Raw genomic sequence first — 13,804 nt, 5'->3', positions numbered from 1 at the left:
TTACTGATCATATAAATACTGTATCTCAGTGTTGGGTTATGGTAGAAGGTTTGGTACCACAAACAAATTTTTTTCACTTAAAAACAAATCACCTATGCAATAAATTTTTAGTCTAACTCTAATGACTGCAAAATATGAGACAGAGATTATAAATGTCTCATTTAAGTCATTTTGAGAAGTTAAATTCCTAAGCCATCCTTGAGGCGGATTTGAAATAATTGTTAATACAAATGTGAATCCTTTAAAGCAGGCTGAGAACAAAAGGACTCCTTATAGAAAATCAATGACCTGATACTGTTCAACTACCCAATTCAATTGCTTTCTTTATAATAAATACCTTTGAAATGGCAATAATACATTCGGTATTCCAGATACAATATGTTTAGGGGGGAAAGATTAGGTTTAGGTTTATTATCCTAACTTCTTTAGCAGGATATGTATTTCATTAATTTCCTTTTCTAATATAAGTATTTAAATTCCCATAAAGTACCACCTATGCTGCATCTTGTAAGTATTCATGTATATTATTGTAATTATCACAAAGGGTTAAAAATCTCTTAATTTTCAGTTTGATATTTTCTCTACTCAATGAGTTATTTTAAAGTGTTATTTTCAATTTTGAAATGAATGAGAATGTGTTGATCCTCTAACTGCTTCTAACTCATCTGCATTCTGAAGAAAACGTGGTGTGTCTGACTCCAACCACTGAAAGCTTTTGAGACCAGGTACAGTCTAGTACAGGGGTCAAAAACTTTTTAATACAGGGTCAAAGAGTAAACAGTTTAGACTTTGTCAGCCGTACGGGCTCTGTGTCACGGCTACTCAGCTCAACTCTGCAAAACAGCCACAGAAAACACATAAACAAAGGGCATGGCCGTGTCCCAAGAAAACCTCAGTCACAAACTCAGGCAGCAAGTATGGTCCACATGCATAGTTTGCCGACCCTTGGTCTAAAACATAGCCAATTTTTTATAAACATTGCATGTATATGTAAGAAATAGTTTCTTTTTTAAAATATTTTATTTATCTTTAGAGGGGAAGGGAAGGAGAGAGGGAGAGAAATATCAATGTATGGTTGCCTCTGCCGAGGACACACAATGTATCGTGTGTCCCCTGCCGGGAACTGGCCTGCAACCCAGGCATGTGCCCTGACTGGGAATCGAACCACAATCCTCTGGTTCGCAGGCCCATGCTCAATCCACTGAGCTACACTAGCCAGGAAGAAATAGTTTCTAATTCAGCACTTCGCAGCCAGTGCCCTGCTGATGTATACAGGTTTACATTGAAGGTTAATCGCTCAGACGTAGGGTTCTGGGCAGAACCAAGACTGAACTAGCTTTGGGTGCTATACAGGCGCCATCACTAACTGGGTAGACGTGAAGAAAGACGTTTGAGATGCACTGTTCTAACTGCTTGGTGCAAGGTTCTATACACGATGTGTCTGATAAGTCAAGCGTCTTGCTATGTTGACCAAATTTTCAATAGCTTACTAAGTTTTTGATTGCCTAACCTACCAATAACTAAAAATCTGTATCACACTCTTCTACTTCGACAGTATATTTGTTGATTTCTTCCAGCCATTCTGTCAGTTTGCGCTTTATACATTTGTAGAGTTGTTTTTGTGGGGTTCTTTGTTAAGGTACAAAGATCAAGCCCATCCCCTCGGTGAAGGAACCATCTGTTACTGAGTATCTTCATCCTTGTAACACTTGGCTTGTCTAACAGGAATACACCTAGGTATTCAGTTCACACACCTAGGTATACCACACCCAGGTACACAGTTCATTCAACTAGGTACACCATTTGTTTTTGTTTTTCAATCCATAGAGGGCAGTGAAATTGACTGTAGGTGTCTGGGTGTGTGAAGTTTTACAAACGTAGGCACATCCATGAAGTCTCGTGCCGTGATGCATCAGCTACCCTCACAACAGCTAACACAACCACAGTCAGGACACACAAGTCCATCACTGCAAAATACTCCCTCAGGCAATTCTTTTGTAATCACACCTTCCCTAGAACCTCTGACAATCACTGATCTTTTCCTCATCCCTACAGTATAGTCTTTAAAAAAAAAAAGATTTTATTTATTAGAGAGAAAAGAAGGGAGGGAGAAAGAGAGGCAGAGAAACATTGATGTGCATGAGAAATATCAATTAGTCGCCTCTCGCACACCCTCAAAGGGGTATTTGGCCCATAACCCAGGCATGTGCCCTGACTGGGAATTGAACCAGCAACTTTTCAGTTCACAGGTCAGCACTCAATCCAGTGAGCTAAACCACCCAGGCCCTTACAAGATAGTCTTATGTTAGAGACAGTATCATATAAATGGAATCACACTGTAGAAATGGCATTATTTCTTCTTGTAAATATTGGTATCATTTGCTGTTGAAACCATCTGGGCTAGAGAATTTACTTTCACAGGTTTTGAACAAGGACGCAGTTTCCTTAACAGTTGGAAACTATTCAGGTTATCTATTGTATTTCACTGTGGCTAAGTTTCGTTAGCTTGAGGTTATGAGGAATTAGTTCATTTCATCTAAATTATTAAATGCACATGCACTGAGTTATTCATAGTGCTTCCTTATTACCCTTTAATGTCTGCTGGGTCTGTAGTGAAATTCCGCGTATTCCTGATATTGGTAATGTGTCTCCTTTTTGATAGAAGTTTCTATCACTCTTATTGACATGTTCAAACAATGAACCTTGGGAAGCTTTTCTTCTAGTAGAGTCTCTAACGCTCGAAATTTCCCTGTAAGTATTTCTTCAGAGGGGTGTCATGCATCTTACATTTTCATTTCATTCAGTTCAAATACCTTCTGAGTCACCCTGAGAATTCCTCTTTGACTCATGAATTATTAGTAGTGTGTTAATTTCCAAGTGTTTGAAGACTTCCCTGTTACTTTGTTACTGATTTCTAGTTTCATTCCATTATAGCCAGAAAATATATTCTATGAATACAATTCTTTTTGACCCAGAATAAGGTCCACCTTTGTGAACATTACAGATGCACCTGGAAAGAGTGTGTATTCTGCCGCTGTTCGGTGGGGTGGTCTATAAAAGTTAATTAGGCCCAGTCTGTTGATAGTCCTGTTCATCTCTCCTATCACCTCACTGATTTTGTCTTCTAGTTCTATTGACTACTGAGATAAGATGTTGAAGTCACCAACCTAATTATGGATTTCTCTATTTCTACTTTCAATTGTCAGTTCTTTTGTTAAATATATACACACTTGGGATTATGTGTTCTTGGATACAATAACTAACTTTATGTGTCAACTTAGCTACACTCTGGCACTCAGTTGCTTGGTCCAACGCTAATGTAGATGTTGCTATAAAGGTATTTTGTAGATGTGATTAATATTTACAATCAGCTGCTTAGAATAAAAGAGAATGCCCTTAATAACGTGAGGGGTCTCATCCAATCAGATGAAGGCCTGAAAAAGCAAGGACCGAGGTTTGCGGGAGAACAAGGAATTCTGACTCAAGTCGGTGAATACAGAAATCCTGCCCAACTTTCCAGCCTGCCAGCTTGCCAACCACCACGACCGCACAAGCAACTTCCTTAAATATTTTCTGTGTGTGTGTATGTGTGTGTGTTTCTCTGGAGAACCCTGAATGACACAGTTGATCATCATGCAATATCCTTATTTATCTCTGCTTATATTCTTTCTCCAAAATCTACATTGTCTGATATTAAAATAACAACACCATCTTGTGTCCTTAGTGTTTTCACAGTATTAGTTTTATCCTTTTATTATTAGTTGTAATCCTCACCCAAGGATATTTTATATTATCAATTTTAGAGAAAGAAGAAGGGGGAAGAGTGAGAGAGAAAGATCAAAATGAGAGAGAAATGCTGACTGGTTGCCTCCCATATGCACCTGTACCAGGGATCAAACCTGAAACCTAGGTATATGTGCTGACCGGGAATCAAACTCACTCACAATGTTTTTGGTGCCGGGGATGACGTTCCAACCAACCAAAGCACCTACCTGGCCAGGGCTATCCTTTCCCATATACCTTATACCTGCGGTAGATTTCTTATGGACAGCATATAGTAGGGTCATATTTTTAAACCAATCCTAATAATGTCCACTTTAAATGGTATTTTAGATCATTTACATTTAATATAACTGTTGGTATGTTTAGATTTAGGCCTTACACTTTATTAGTTTGTCTTTTTATAAGGCAAAATACTCTAATGTTGTTTGCTTTGTTTTCTATTTAAATCAACAAATTTTGTATTTCGTTTTAAAAAACTGTAATACATATCACTCACCAAAAATTCAATTAAGAAGTATTTGCAAAGGAAGAGAAAGAGACTTTTAGAATGTCCATCTAGAAGGAGAAATCTTTACCTGAACCTGCAATTATCACAGCATTTTTCAGTTCCCATGATACCCACAGAGGCCTTTCGTAGTTGTTTGTCTTCAAAATGGGACAGGATGATTCTACCCAAGAGAAAATTTAAAATTAAATAAAAGAACAAAAACATATATGTTAAATTTATTGCTGAAAATAATGAGGCGAAATCATCATTAATTGGTTCACTTGGGACCTCATTATTTGGCTTTCGTTTACTGAGGCAAAAAAGAAATTTGCCTTACAAATGCAGCACATATGCAATTCCAACAGACTATCCTTTCTAAATATTTCTAATTATTTTGCAAAACTTTTTTCTTAAAAGACCACCACCTGTAAGTCTATGTGATCGACTGATGTAAAAGAAGTAATACGTACTGTCGCCTACATCTGCTGGAACGAAGGTATTTTTCCATCTTTGCCACCATCTTTAATTTGTATAATCGAAATGTTTCTTTTTGTAGCTCATTAAGGCGCTGCCTGTCAATTAAAAAAATCACAGGAATATGTAAAATTGCATAAGTGACATTTTATTTACTTACTGCTTATTTTTCATAACCTATAACGTCACACCCCTCTCAAGATACAGAACATTTCTATCATTCCAGAAAATTATGTGCCTCTTCCTAGGCAATGCCCCTCACAGAGACAAGTATTGTTCTGATTTTTTTATGAAAATTATTTTTGAAAGAATTCTACCTGTGTCTAAGCATCAATGTTCTAGCTGTCTTTGAAAAAATGTTATAAACCCTAACGTTATTCATTTTGAGTCAATTCATCAACTCAATTAATTTTGATTTATATGCTACATGCCTTTTGGCAATCTTTCTGCTATATATGAATTTTCACCTTTTCACACTTAAAGGTTATTCTTTATTTTACTTTATTTTATATGAAAAACTAAAAGCATCTATGTAAGGAATACTGAAAAAGGCTTATGATGCAAATATGAGCCTAGATTCCTATTAGCTCTTCAGAGGATTTCTCAGCCCTCTGAAACTATCTCTTGTATTACAGGATGTTATGGGACACCAGTAAAATATCAGAATTAAGTTCCTTCCTCAGACAACTAAAACTGATGTTTTTCCTGTATTATTACAGTTATTTAAAATGGTTAAATAACTCTAAAGACTGTATGTTTGTTTTAAAGTTCATGCTGCTATAACTCCTCCTTCTTATACTGGCTGCTGTGAAGACATTTTATGAATATATCATATGATAACAATCTCCCAAACAGCCTTACATATCTTTCCAAGAATAAACAGAAGTCTGCGTTGAATATATTTCAGGTATTTCAAAAGAAAACAACGATTTACCTGTAAGATCTAGGTGATACTACTGATCATCATCAAAACAGACCTCACCTACGTGTACTCTATCAAACTTCTGCCTGATAAAAACACTTCTGTACAATTCTCAAGGATGACACCAACAGAGAGTCCAGTTCAGTGATTTCTGGAGAGTCTGAACACACAAATGATCTCTTATTCAAAAACAGTCTCATCATCTGACACCACTTCCAAGTTCATTTCCAGACCACCACAATAAAGCAAGTATCACAATAAAGTAAGTCATAATCTTTTTGCTGGTGGAGGGTCTTGCTCTCAGTTTTGTAAAAAACACAACACCTGTGAAGCGCAATAAAGCGAAGTGCAATAAAATGAGGTATCCCTGTAATTTCCTAAAAGCCTCTTCCAACTGTTGACTCTAGTCCCAGGTTAGCAACCAATCACATCCTTCCTAGATAATGGGCTAAAAATTCATTCTTTTTTTTTTTTGCTGTAGTTTGTTTATTTAGCTCACCTCCTTCTCAGAAGAACAAAGAAAATAAATGCCTACACTCCAAGAGCAAAATCTCTTACGTATTGCTTTAGCGCCTTTCTTGTATTTGGTTCAGATGGTCTACATTGAGCTAATCTTCTCAGTGTCAGTAACATATCTGAGACAAAATTACAAGTCTCTACCATCAGATCGAATAAATATTTATTTTTCTTTTGGGACTATTATAATAATTAAACTAAAAAATTCTACAGAATAAAAACAACCTGAAAAAGAAGAAAATTTCTAAAAATATAAATAGGAATCAGTTGGAGCCAGTGGAAGATTAAATTGAAATGAATTTGCAAATTATTTCCTTAAAAATTACAATAAGTATTGAGTCTGATTAAAATAATAGCAAATGCAGATACTGGGACTTTGCCCATGGTTTGGCTTCTGCAATGAGAGATATAAAATTAATTTAAAAAAAGAAATATAAAATTACACATTTACAGAGATGACTGAACAAGTTTACTCTCTCTCAGGATTCTGGCGTAGTACAGACTCAAAACACTTGGTGAATCACAGTGACCTTCTGAGGTGAGAACCAGCAACTCCATCTATTCTGAAACTTTTTTCCTAATAGAAGAGGTCTGTCACCAGTATAACACAGATGCATCCTCAAACCTTACTGAAGTCTTTTTCATCCTGGTTAATCTTAGTTTTATTTCCCTTAGGGGGGATACCAAGAACAACCTGTCTATACTAAAGACTCAAATATGGGTTTTCTGGCACCACTATTTTATTACTAATCACTGTGGCTTCCTAAAAATCTTAATGAGAAATCCACTTAAAGCATCTTTTGAGACCCAAAACACAGGAACTACCTCTGTTGATGAAACAGCAAAGCCACTCTATTGAAACTCAGGCAAAGTCTTCAGCACCTTCAGCACAAAGCCCAAATGAAATGAGAACTGATAAGAATCAACTCAGGTTTCCTACAATCCCAAATGTAGTAGCAGCACGCAGAGCTGTATTCTACACCAAATATTTTAAATTAGTTATTAAAAACTTTACATGGACACCAGTGTCAAGCGGAAAACAATAAGTGTGTTTCAGAGGATGGTTTTATTCACCCTATGCTAAGAAACAAAAGCTACCTACGGAATGCTCTTAAAAGGAAGAGCTTAAAATTTATAGCAAACATTTTTCACCTAATTAATCCCCAATTCTTCTTTCAGATCTTAGTTTACCCCATCACTTCCTGAGGGAGGGCGTACCAGACCTCCTCAACGTGGTAAATACACACCGCATTACGTACTCACGACTCAATGCAACTTTCCTTCAGAGCACTTAACAAAATTGTCATTTTATACATATTTGCATGGTCTTTTTTTTAAACTTCTAATTATTGAAACTGTCAAGCACAGGAAGAGAATAGTAACATAAACCCTAGTATCCATAGTTGTGTGGTTCTGTGATTATGGGACCTATGTTACATTTCCAGTATAGTCCTGACTTAGTGAATTCTTCCCACTAAATAAGGGATGGTTGAAACAGGTTGTCTCCTCTGGGTTACGACCTCACCACAACACTCACCGCAACACTCACAAGTGTTCTCAGATGTCCTCTGTTCTGTTTTGCTTTAAATGCACTTAAAATACGTTACCTGAAATTCTGGATGCTGCCTCAAATGCTCTCAAAGCATATATGAAAAGAAGGAAAAAAGTCTGCAAGCTTGAAACCCATGCTTTTACCTATTTAGGTTCATGTCCGCTGGAGCCCAGAGGACATGACAAGAACTAGGAAGTCCATCCCGGCCAGCTCTACCCATCTCCTGGTAATACGATTCCATTTCCTTGGGAGCACCATAATGAATGATCTTGCGGACATCGGCTTTGTTAATGCCCATTCCAAAAGCAATGGTGGCCACAACACACTGCAAATAAATAATGACACAGTCTGACAAACATTAGGCAGAACTAAAATCTTACATTTTTACCTTTTAATAAGAATGAGTAGTTTATTAACTTAATTCCTCAGCATGAAACTGAATTCAATATAATTGCAACCAATCACTTAGATTATCTGCCCAATTTACAGATTAAGGATTAATGACCATAAAATAGGGCTTCTGTTTTCTATGAAAATTAGCAAATAAAGCGGTTCCTTTCCTAGAAGTACAAGACACAAAAGAGGCTCGTAAAAGAACTATTACATTAAATGAGACTTTTGTGTTATTATGAAGCTTCAAGAGTCCTCACCTGGTTGCATAGTTCCTTAGTATTTTCTAGCACTGTTCTGAGATGAAAGGAAGCGTCTCATTAAAGTTGATTAAAATAAGACAAACATATCTCTGCATCTTTAAAAGGATAAAAGTGGTACAACAGCTAATATATATCAGTATACTGGGATGAATTTTACAGAATCGAAGAAGTTTCAGGGAAGAATTAATGAAAAGAACACAAAAAAACTAAACAAAAAAAATTTAAGTATTAACAGTAAAAATACAAGAAGTTGTGGAAGAAAAGTACTATAATATACTACATGGCTTAGCAATAAAAAACATTTACAGAGCAGTATTATGTATACGTATAAAATTTGAATATATATATTACCTAATCAAATTTTAATACTAATATTGGGAAGGAAGAGGGGTTCAAAATACATAAATAGGTTAAGGGATATGAAAGAAAGCTGAACTTTCATCTTTCATGGGAAGCCAACAAACAAAGCCTAAAGCTAATAAATAGATTTAAAAAATAAGTAGTAGCAGTATAAGCAAATGATTGCAAGACACAGCAGTAAATACCAGAAGCACACACTGCAAGAGTTGCAGCAGGAAATGAAAGTGGAGAAGGAACGAGAGGCTGATGCTTTCCACTGGGGAACACTTCAGTTCTTCATGTACATGCGTAACTGATAAAAACTAAAGTGCCTTTTAAAAATGTGTTAATACAGACCAACAGTAGCCAAAAAAGGAAGGAAGAAAGAAAATGAAAATGCTGGAAAAATCAAAGGAAGTACAGTAAAAACAAAAGGAAAGTAAATATAGGACTGGAAATAGATTAAGAAAAAAGCTCTGAGTGAATACAATGAGACAATTTTGCTATATTTAAGAGTGAATAAGCAACATAGTCTCATTTTCTTTTTTAAATGTTATTTCTTATGCAATTTTCTTAGCTTTATCAAGCTATCACTGGCATGTAATATTGTGTAAGTTCAAGATGTGTAATGTAATGATTTCATATACATACATATTGTGAAATGATTACCACAAAAAGGTTACTTAACATGTTCATCATCTCACATAGTTACCATTTATTTGTGTGTGTGTAGAGAACTTTTAAGATTTAATTGTCATAATATAATACTATTCTTAGATGAAACCAACCTATTTCCTCAGGTGTAAGTAAAGATATTTTGTCAAATAATTAATTCACAACCTCATTCCAGAAAGGGAAGGAATTCAAGCCATCTTGAAAAGGCAAATAAAATACAAAAGGACATAAAACTAAAAAGATTAAAAGCAAAAATGAATGATCATAGACTAAAAATGCAAATCTATATCCAGAAGTGGTTAGATTGGTTATGAATAATCAGCAGGAAAAAATTTTTTCGAAAATTATAAAATGGGAAACTACTAACATTCTAAGAATCACTCCACCTAAGACATTAAGAACCAGAAGGTGAGCTAGGAAGATGAGCTATACTTTTAGGCTCACAATAAAGTATGAACCAACTGTAAAAAGAGAGGAGTGTGAATATCTAGAATTCTGTGCACATATGCATTCAGCAGGCATGTGATAAATGCACAATGGCAAGTAATCAATACCAAGAGCATTCTATATATGTGAAGGAATGTATTTTCATCATCTTGAGAAGGTTTTTGAGAATTCTTGTGTAAAGCTTTAGAATCATCTGTAATGGCTGAGGAGTGTGCTGGCCAGCTGTCAGACACAGCAGAAACCCTGATGTCAGCTGAGGTGACACAATCAATATTGATCTATTAGTCTTCATACTGTGGATAAAAATTTGTGGCATCCTGCCATAAGAAGGAAGAATGTAACAGCACAAACGTATATGTACCCTTCTAGATATTAAGTGCAATTAGTGATCACTGTGAAGTTTTCAAAGCCATTATTTCAAAGTAATGTTTCATGAAGCTGTGTACTGGCAGGAAGCCCAGATGTACCCAGCAAGTCTCCCATCACAACATACTACAGATGAAGTTTGTATCCTCTCATGTCCTCAGGAGATGTTTCTACCTAAATGAGTAATTAGTAATGAAGCATAACTGATGAAGTCATTGGTCAGTTAATGGTTCAAACATGGATAGTTAAGATTCAGTAAGCAGCGGCTAATACACTTTATCCGATCATTTTCAAGCTCCTGAGAAAATAAAAATACAAGCATTTAACAATGTGGGTAAAATCTCTATTCTAGGCAGCTGTGATAGCGGCTTGTGTCTCTGCAGAAGAAGAAAGAGAAGGGATGCTCTCAGGCAGCTGTGCGCTACAGCGCGACAATGCACTGTGGGTTCTCCAGACAGTGCGTGCAAACCAGCTCCGAGCTACGCTGTCCCAACAACGCTGTCTGGGGGGTTAACAACTACACGTGATAGGGAGGGCTGCAGAGAGAGGAAATGGATGACCTGATGCAGAGAAAAAGCAGAAGTTCATCTCAGCTTGACAGGAGGACCAGTCCACAGGTTCACAGTGACAGCATATGGACATGATATTCACAGTGTGAAGTTGTGGATTTAAACCTACCAACGTGGCTGGAATTCAAATCTTCCCCAATGTTCCGCATGAACCCCACGGAACCAGGCTTCCAATCACTACAAACCGAAGTTAGTACATAACTGCAATCACTACAGGAATCTCAGCTGTAGCACTTCACAGTAACCTCATGGATACCCTTGCTTTCTTCAGTTTTTCTCCTTCAAATCAAACTTGCTTAGTGCTGCCAGTCTCCTGTTTCCATAAAACTATTATCTTGCTCAAAAACAGGGAACAGTCTGTCACAATGGCTTTCAAACTCCACTCTGTGGGGCTCTGGGGGATCCTAAGATAAGGTACCCACTGTCTTAGAGATAGAGGTTCTTGGACCTCTTTCTCCCTCACATCAACTTCAAAAGAATTATTCTACTTTAACCTGTCTCCCCTGTTAGATAAAAATTAATTTAAATGAAAAAGTATAAGACGTGCTGGACAAGCTAGAGGCACATCACACCAATTCCAGCCTACCTTTTTGGAAGTGTTAAGGCCCTTTAAAAGCTGGCCAGCCAACCCACTTGACCTTCCTCCGAGTCTCCAACAGTTCCTCCCTGCCTCCCTGACTCCACTGCAAGCCATTCTTCCCCCACACCCCCTCTGACCACTGCACACCACTCACCACTTCCTGCACTCACATCGCAGTGCTCTGCACATGCTAATCCTTCTTCCTGGAATCTATGACCAATTCCTCGACCCTCTTCCTCTACTGGCCTTTCACTCTTGACAAACTTCTATGCAGTTGCTCAGACTCTACTCAAACCGCTTTTCCCTGGGTGGACCATCCCTTTACCCAAACCTACAGAAAGAGCTAACATTGCCTTCTCTGTGCGCCTAAGCATTGTGTACAGGCTGCTTTTTATACTAGTCTGCAATAGTTTCTTCATGTAGCTATCTCCCACACTATACTATGATTCCTTTTATCAGAAGAACTGTTTTATGCTGGATACAGAGAAGGTATTCAATAAGGGTTTGGTAAATGAATAGAGAAGTATCTGTTTCCACTATGGGGATGATCGATCTTCACCTGAATTTCATCTCTCATGAAGCTATGATGAACTGCTTTCCTTGAGCTGATGCTCATGCCTGCATGGTATGCCCCACAGGCTAAGTTCAGTTTCCCAAGTTCAGCTGTAACTTGTTCCGTCATTTTTCTGGAAGGACAATAGATGATAGTTGGTCCTTCAAATTCCCAGGTAGAACTAAAGAAAAAAGAACATAAGAACAAACATATACATATATTTGCCTTATTTTAGTTTATCTTATTTAATTTTCCCTTTTTAAAATTTTAATTAATTCCCTTTTAATTAAAGTTTAAATTCAGATTTTTCTTTTAGTAGAAGACTTGAAGGAGAAAGCATACAGAATACAATAATATATTTACGTAAAAATCTAGTGTGGAAATTAACTATGCTACACCCCAAACACTTTGACTTACTCTTTGTTTAAATTAAATTTAAAACCAAAGACAAGTTTATTTAAGCAGAAGCTGTGATAAAATCTTAGAAATGATTAGTTAGAGTGCAGTTTCCATACTTGTAGAAATATAAAGCACTGGTTTAACAATTAGTCTTCATTTAGGTAAGGTATGTAAATATTTACACAGGAGAATAAATATAATTTATATTATATTATTCTCATTCTCTTTTATGATCACAAAATTGAGTTTACAGATAAAGCAAAAATTTTCTTGTATATTAAAAGATCACTTTTATAGTTCAAAGTAGTAATCTTAAGACTATGATTTTATAGAAAACACCTATTAGAAAGTCTGTTTTAGAAACCTGTGCTTATTTATTATAAGTGTAGTAATACGCCTTATTTAATTCTTTAATATATTCATTTCCATAAATACATTCATTTATACTGATTTAATGAATATTAAAAATGTACTATTTTAGATTCAAGAAAAGTTATTTAATGTCTAATACATTTGCCCTTTGATACAATTTCAAGTTTCATAATCTATTTTAAAATATACTTACACAGTGGCTAAAAGATACATATGCACAAATATTCACAGCACAACTATAATAGTGAAAAATAATCTAAACCATCATTATATACATTCAATTATAAAATACTAAGCAAACATTAAAAAATTAAAGTTATATAAAATCTTTAAGAAGGACTATAGCAAAGTCTTAAAAACATAAATCAAGGAGAAAAATTAGTAACTGAAATGAGTCTCACTGAATAATCTACTCAAAGCAATTTTTAATAGTGGCCAATGGGCTTCCATATCAAAAACTCACAGTAGGTAACTTCATGGAGAGAAAATACAAATTATTTTTTAATGTACAAAAACTTTACTTAAAAAACATGTTTAAGAAAAAAATTGTTCACCAAAATGTGGATATTGTGATGCACTATACACCAATACCCTGATTTTTTTAAAAGCATATAAAAAGATAGCACAGATACTTTAAATAAAAGGAAAAAACTGCAGTAAACAATGGATCCACTATGAAGCTACTTTTGTATAAACTTAATACAATGAAAACTAGGTGCATTGCCAGCCCAGTACAGACACAGAACAATTTAATAAAGATGAATGACAAAATACCAACAGTAATTATAACTGAAGAATGGGACTGGAAGAGTGAAGTATTTTTCGATTTATATGTACATATATTGTTCACATTAATACCAAGACTATGTATTACTTTTTATATTTTTTAACAAGTAGAAAATACATTAAAAATTAGCCCTGCTGGCGTAGCTCAGTGGATTGAGCCCGGGCCTGTGAACCAGAGGATCGCAGTTCGATTCCCAGTCAGGGCACATGCCTGGGTTGCAGGCCAGTTCCTTGCAGGCTAACTACCAGCAGGGGATGCACAAAAGGCAACCATACATTGATGTTTCTCTCCCTCTCTCCTTCCCCTCTAAAGATAAATAAATAAATAAAA

The 13,804-nt window shown here is 35.9% G+C and overlaps 1 protein-coding gene across 10 annotated transcripts in view; it reads right to left on the bottom strand.

Annotated features, from left to right (window-relative positions):
• Window positions 1-13,804, bottom strand: part of WRN (WRN RecQ like helicase) — a 107,380-nt gene that overhangs the window by 36,094 nt on the left and 57,482 nt on the right. For all 10 annotated transcript variants that reach the window (XM_037055325.1, XM_037055323.1, XM_037055328.1 and 7 more), the window contains 4 exons: window positions 11,923-12,097; window positions 7,878-8,059; window positions 4,741-4,842; window positions 4,359-4,451 (listed from right to left, as the gene is read on the bottom strand). In XM_037055325.1, the coding sequence (XP_036911220.1) occupies window positions 4,359-4,451; window positions 4,741-4,842; window positions 7,878-8,059; window positions 11,923-12,097 (552 nt within the window). The remainder of the gene's footprint in view (window positions 1-4,358; window positions 4,452-4,740; window positions 4,843-7,877; window positions 8,060-11,922; window positions 12,098-13,804) is intronic.

Source organism: Sturnira hondurensis, unplaced genomic scaffold (assembly GCF_014824575.4).
Source record: "Sturnira hondurensis isolate 20B ecotype Veracruz unplaced genomic scaffold, ASM1482457v3 Scaffold0008640, whole genome shotgun sequence".
Classification (NCBI taxonomy): domain Eukaryota; kingdom Metazoa; phylum Chordata; class Mammalia; order Chiroptera; family Phyllostomidae; genus Sturnira; species Sturnira hondurensis.
Note: the sequence above shows the minus strand (reverse complement) of the source record. Positions and strands in the feature narration are given on the sequence as shown.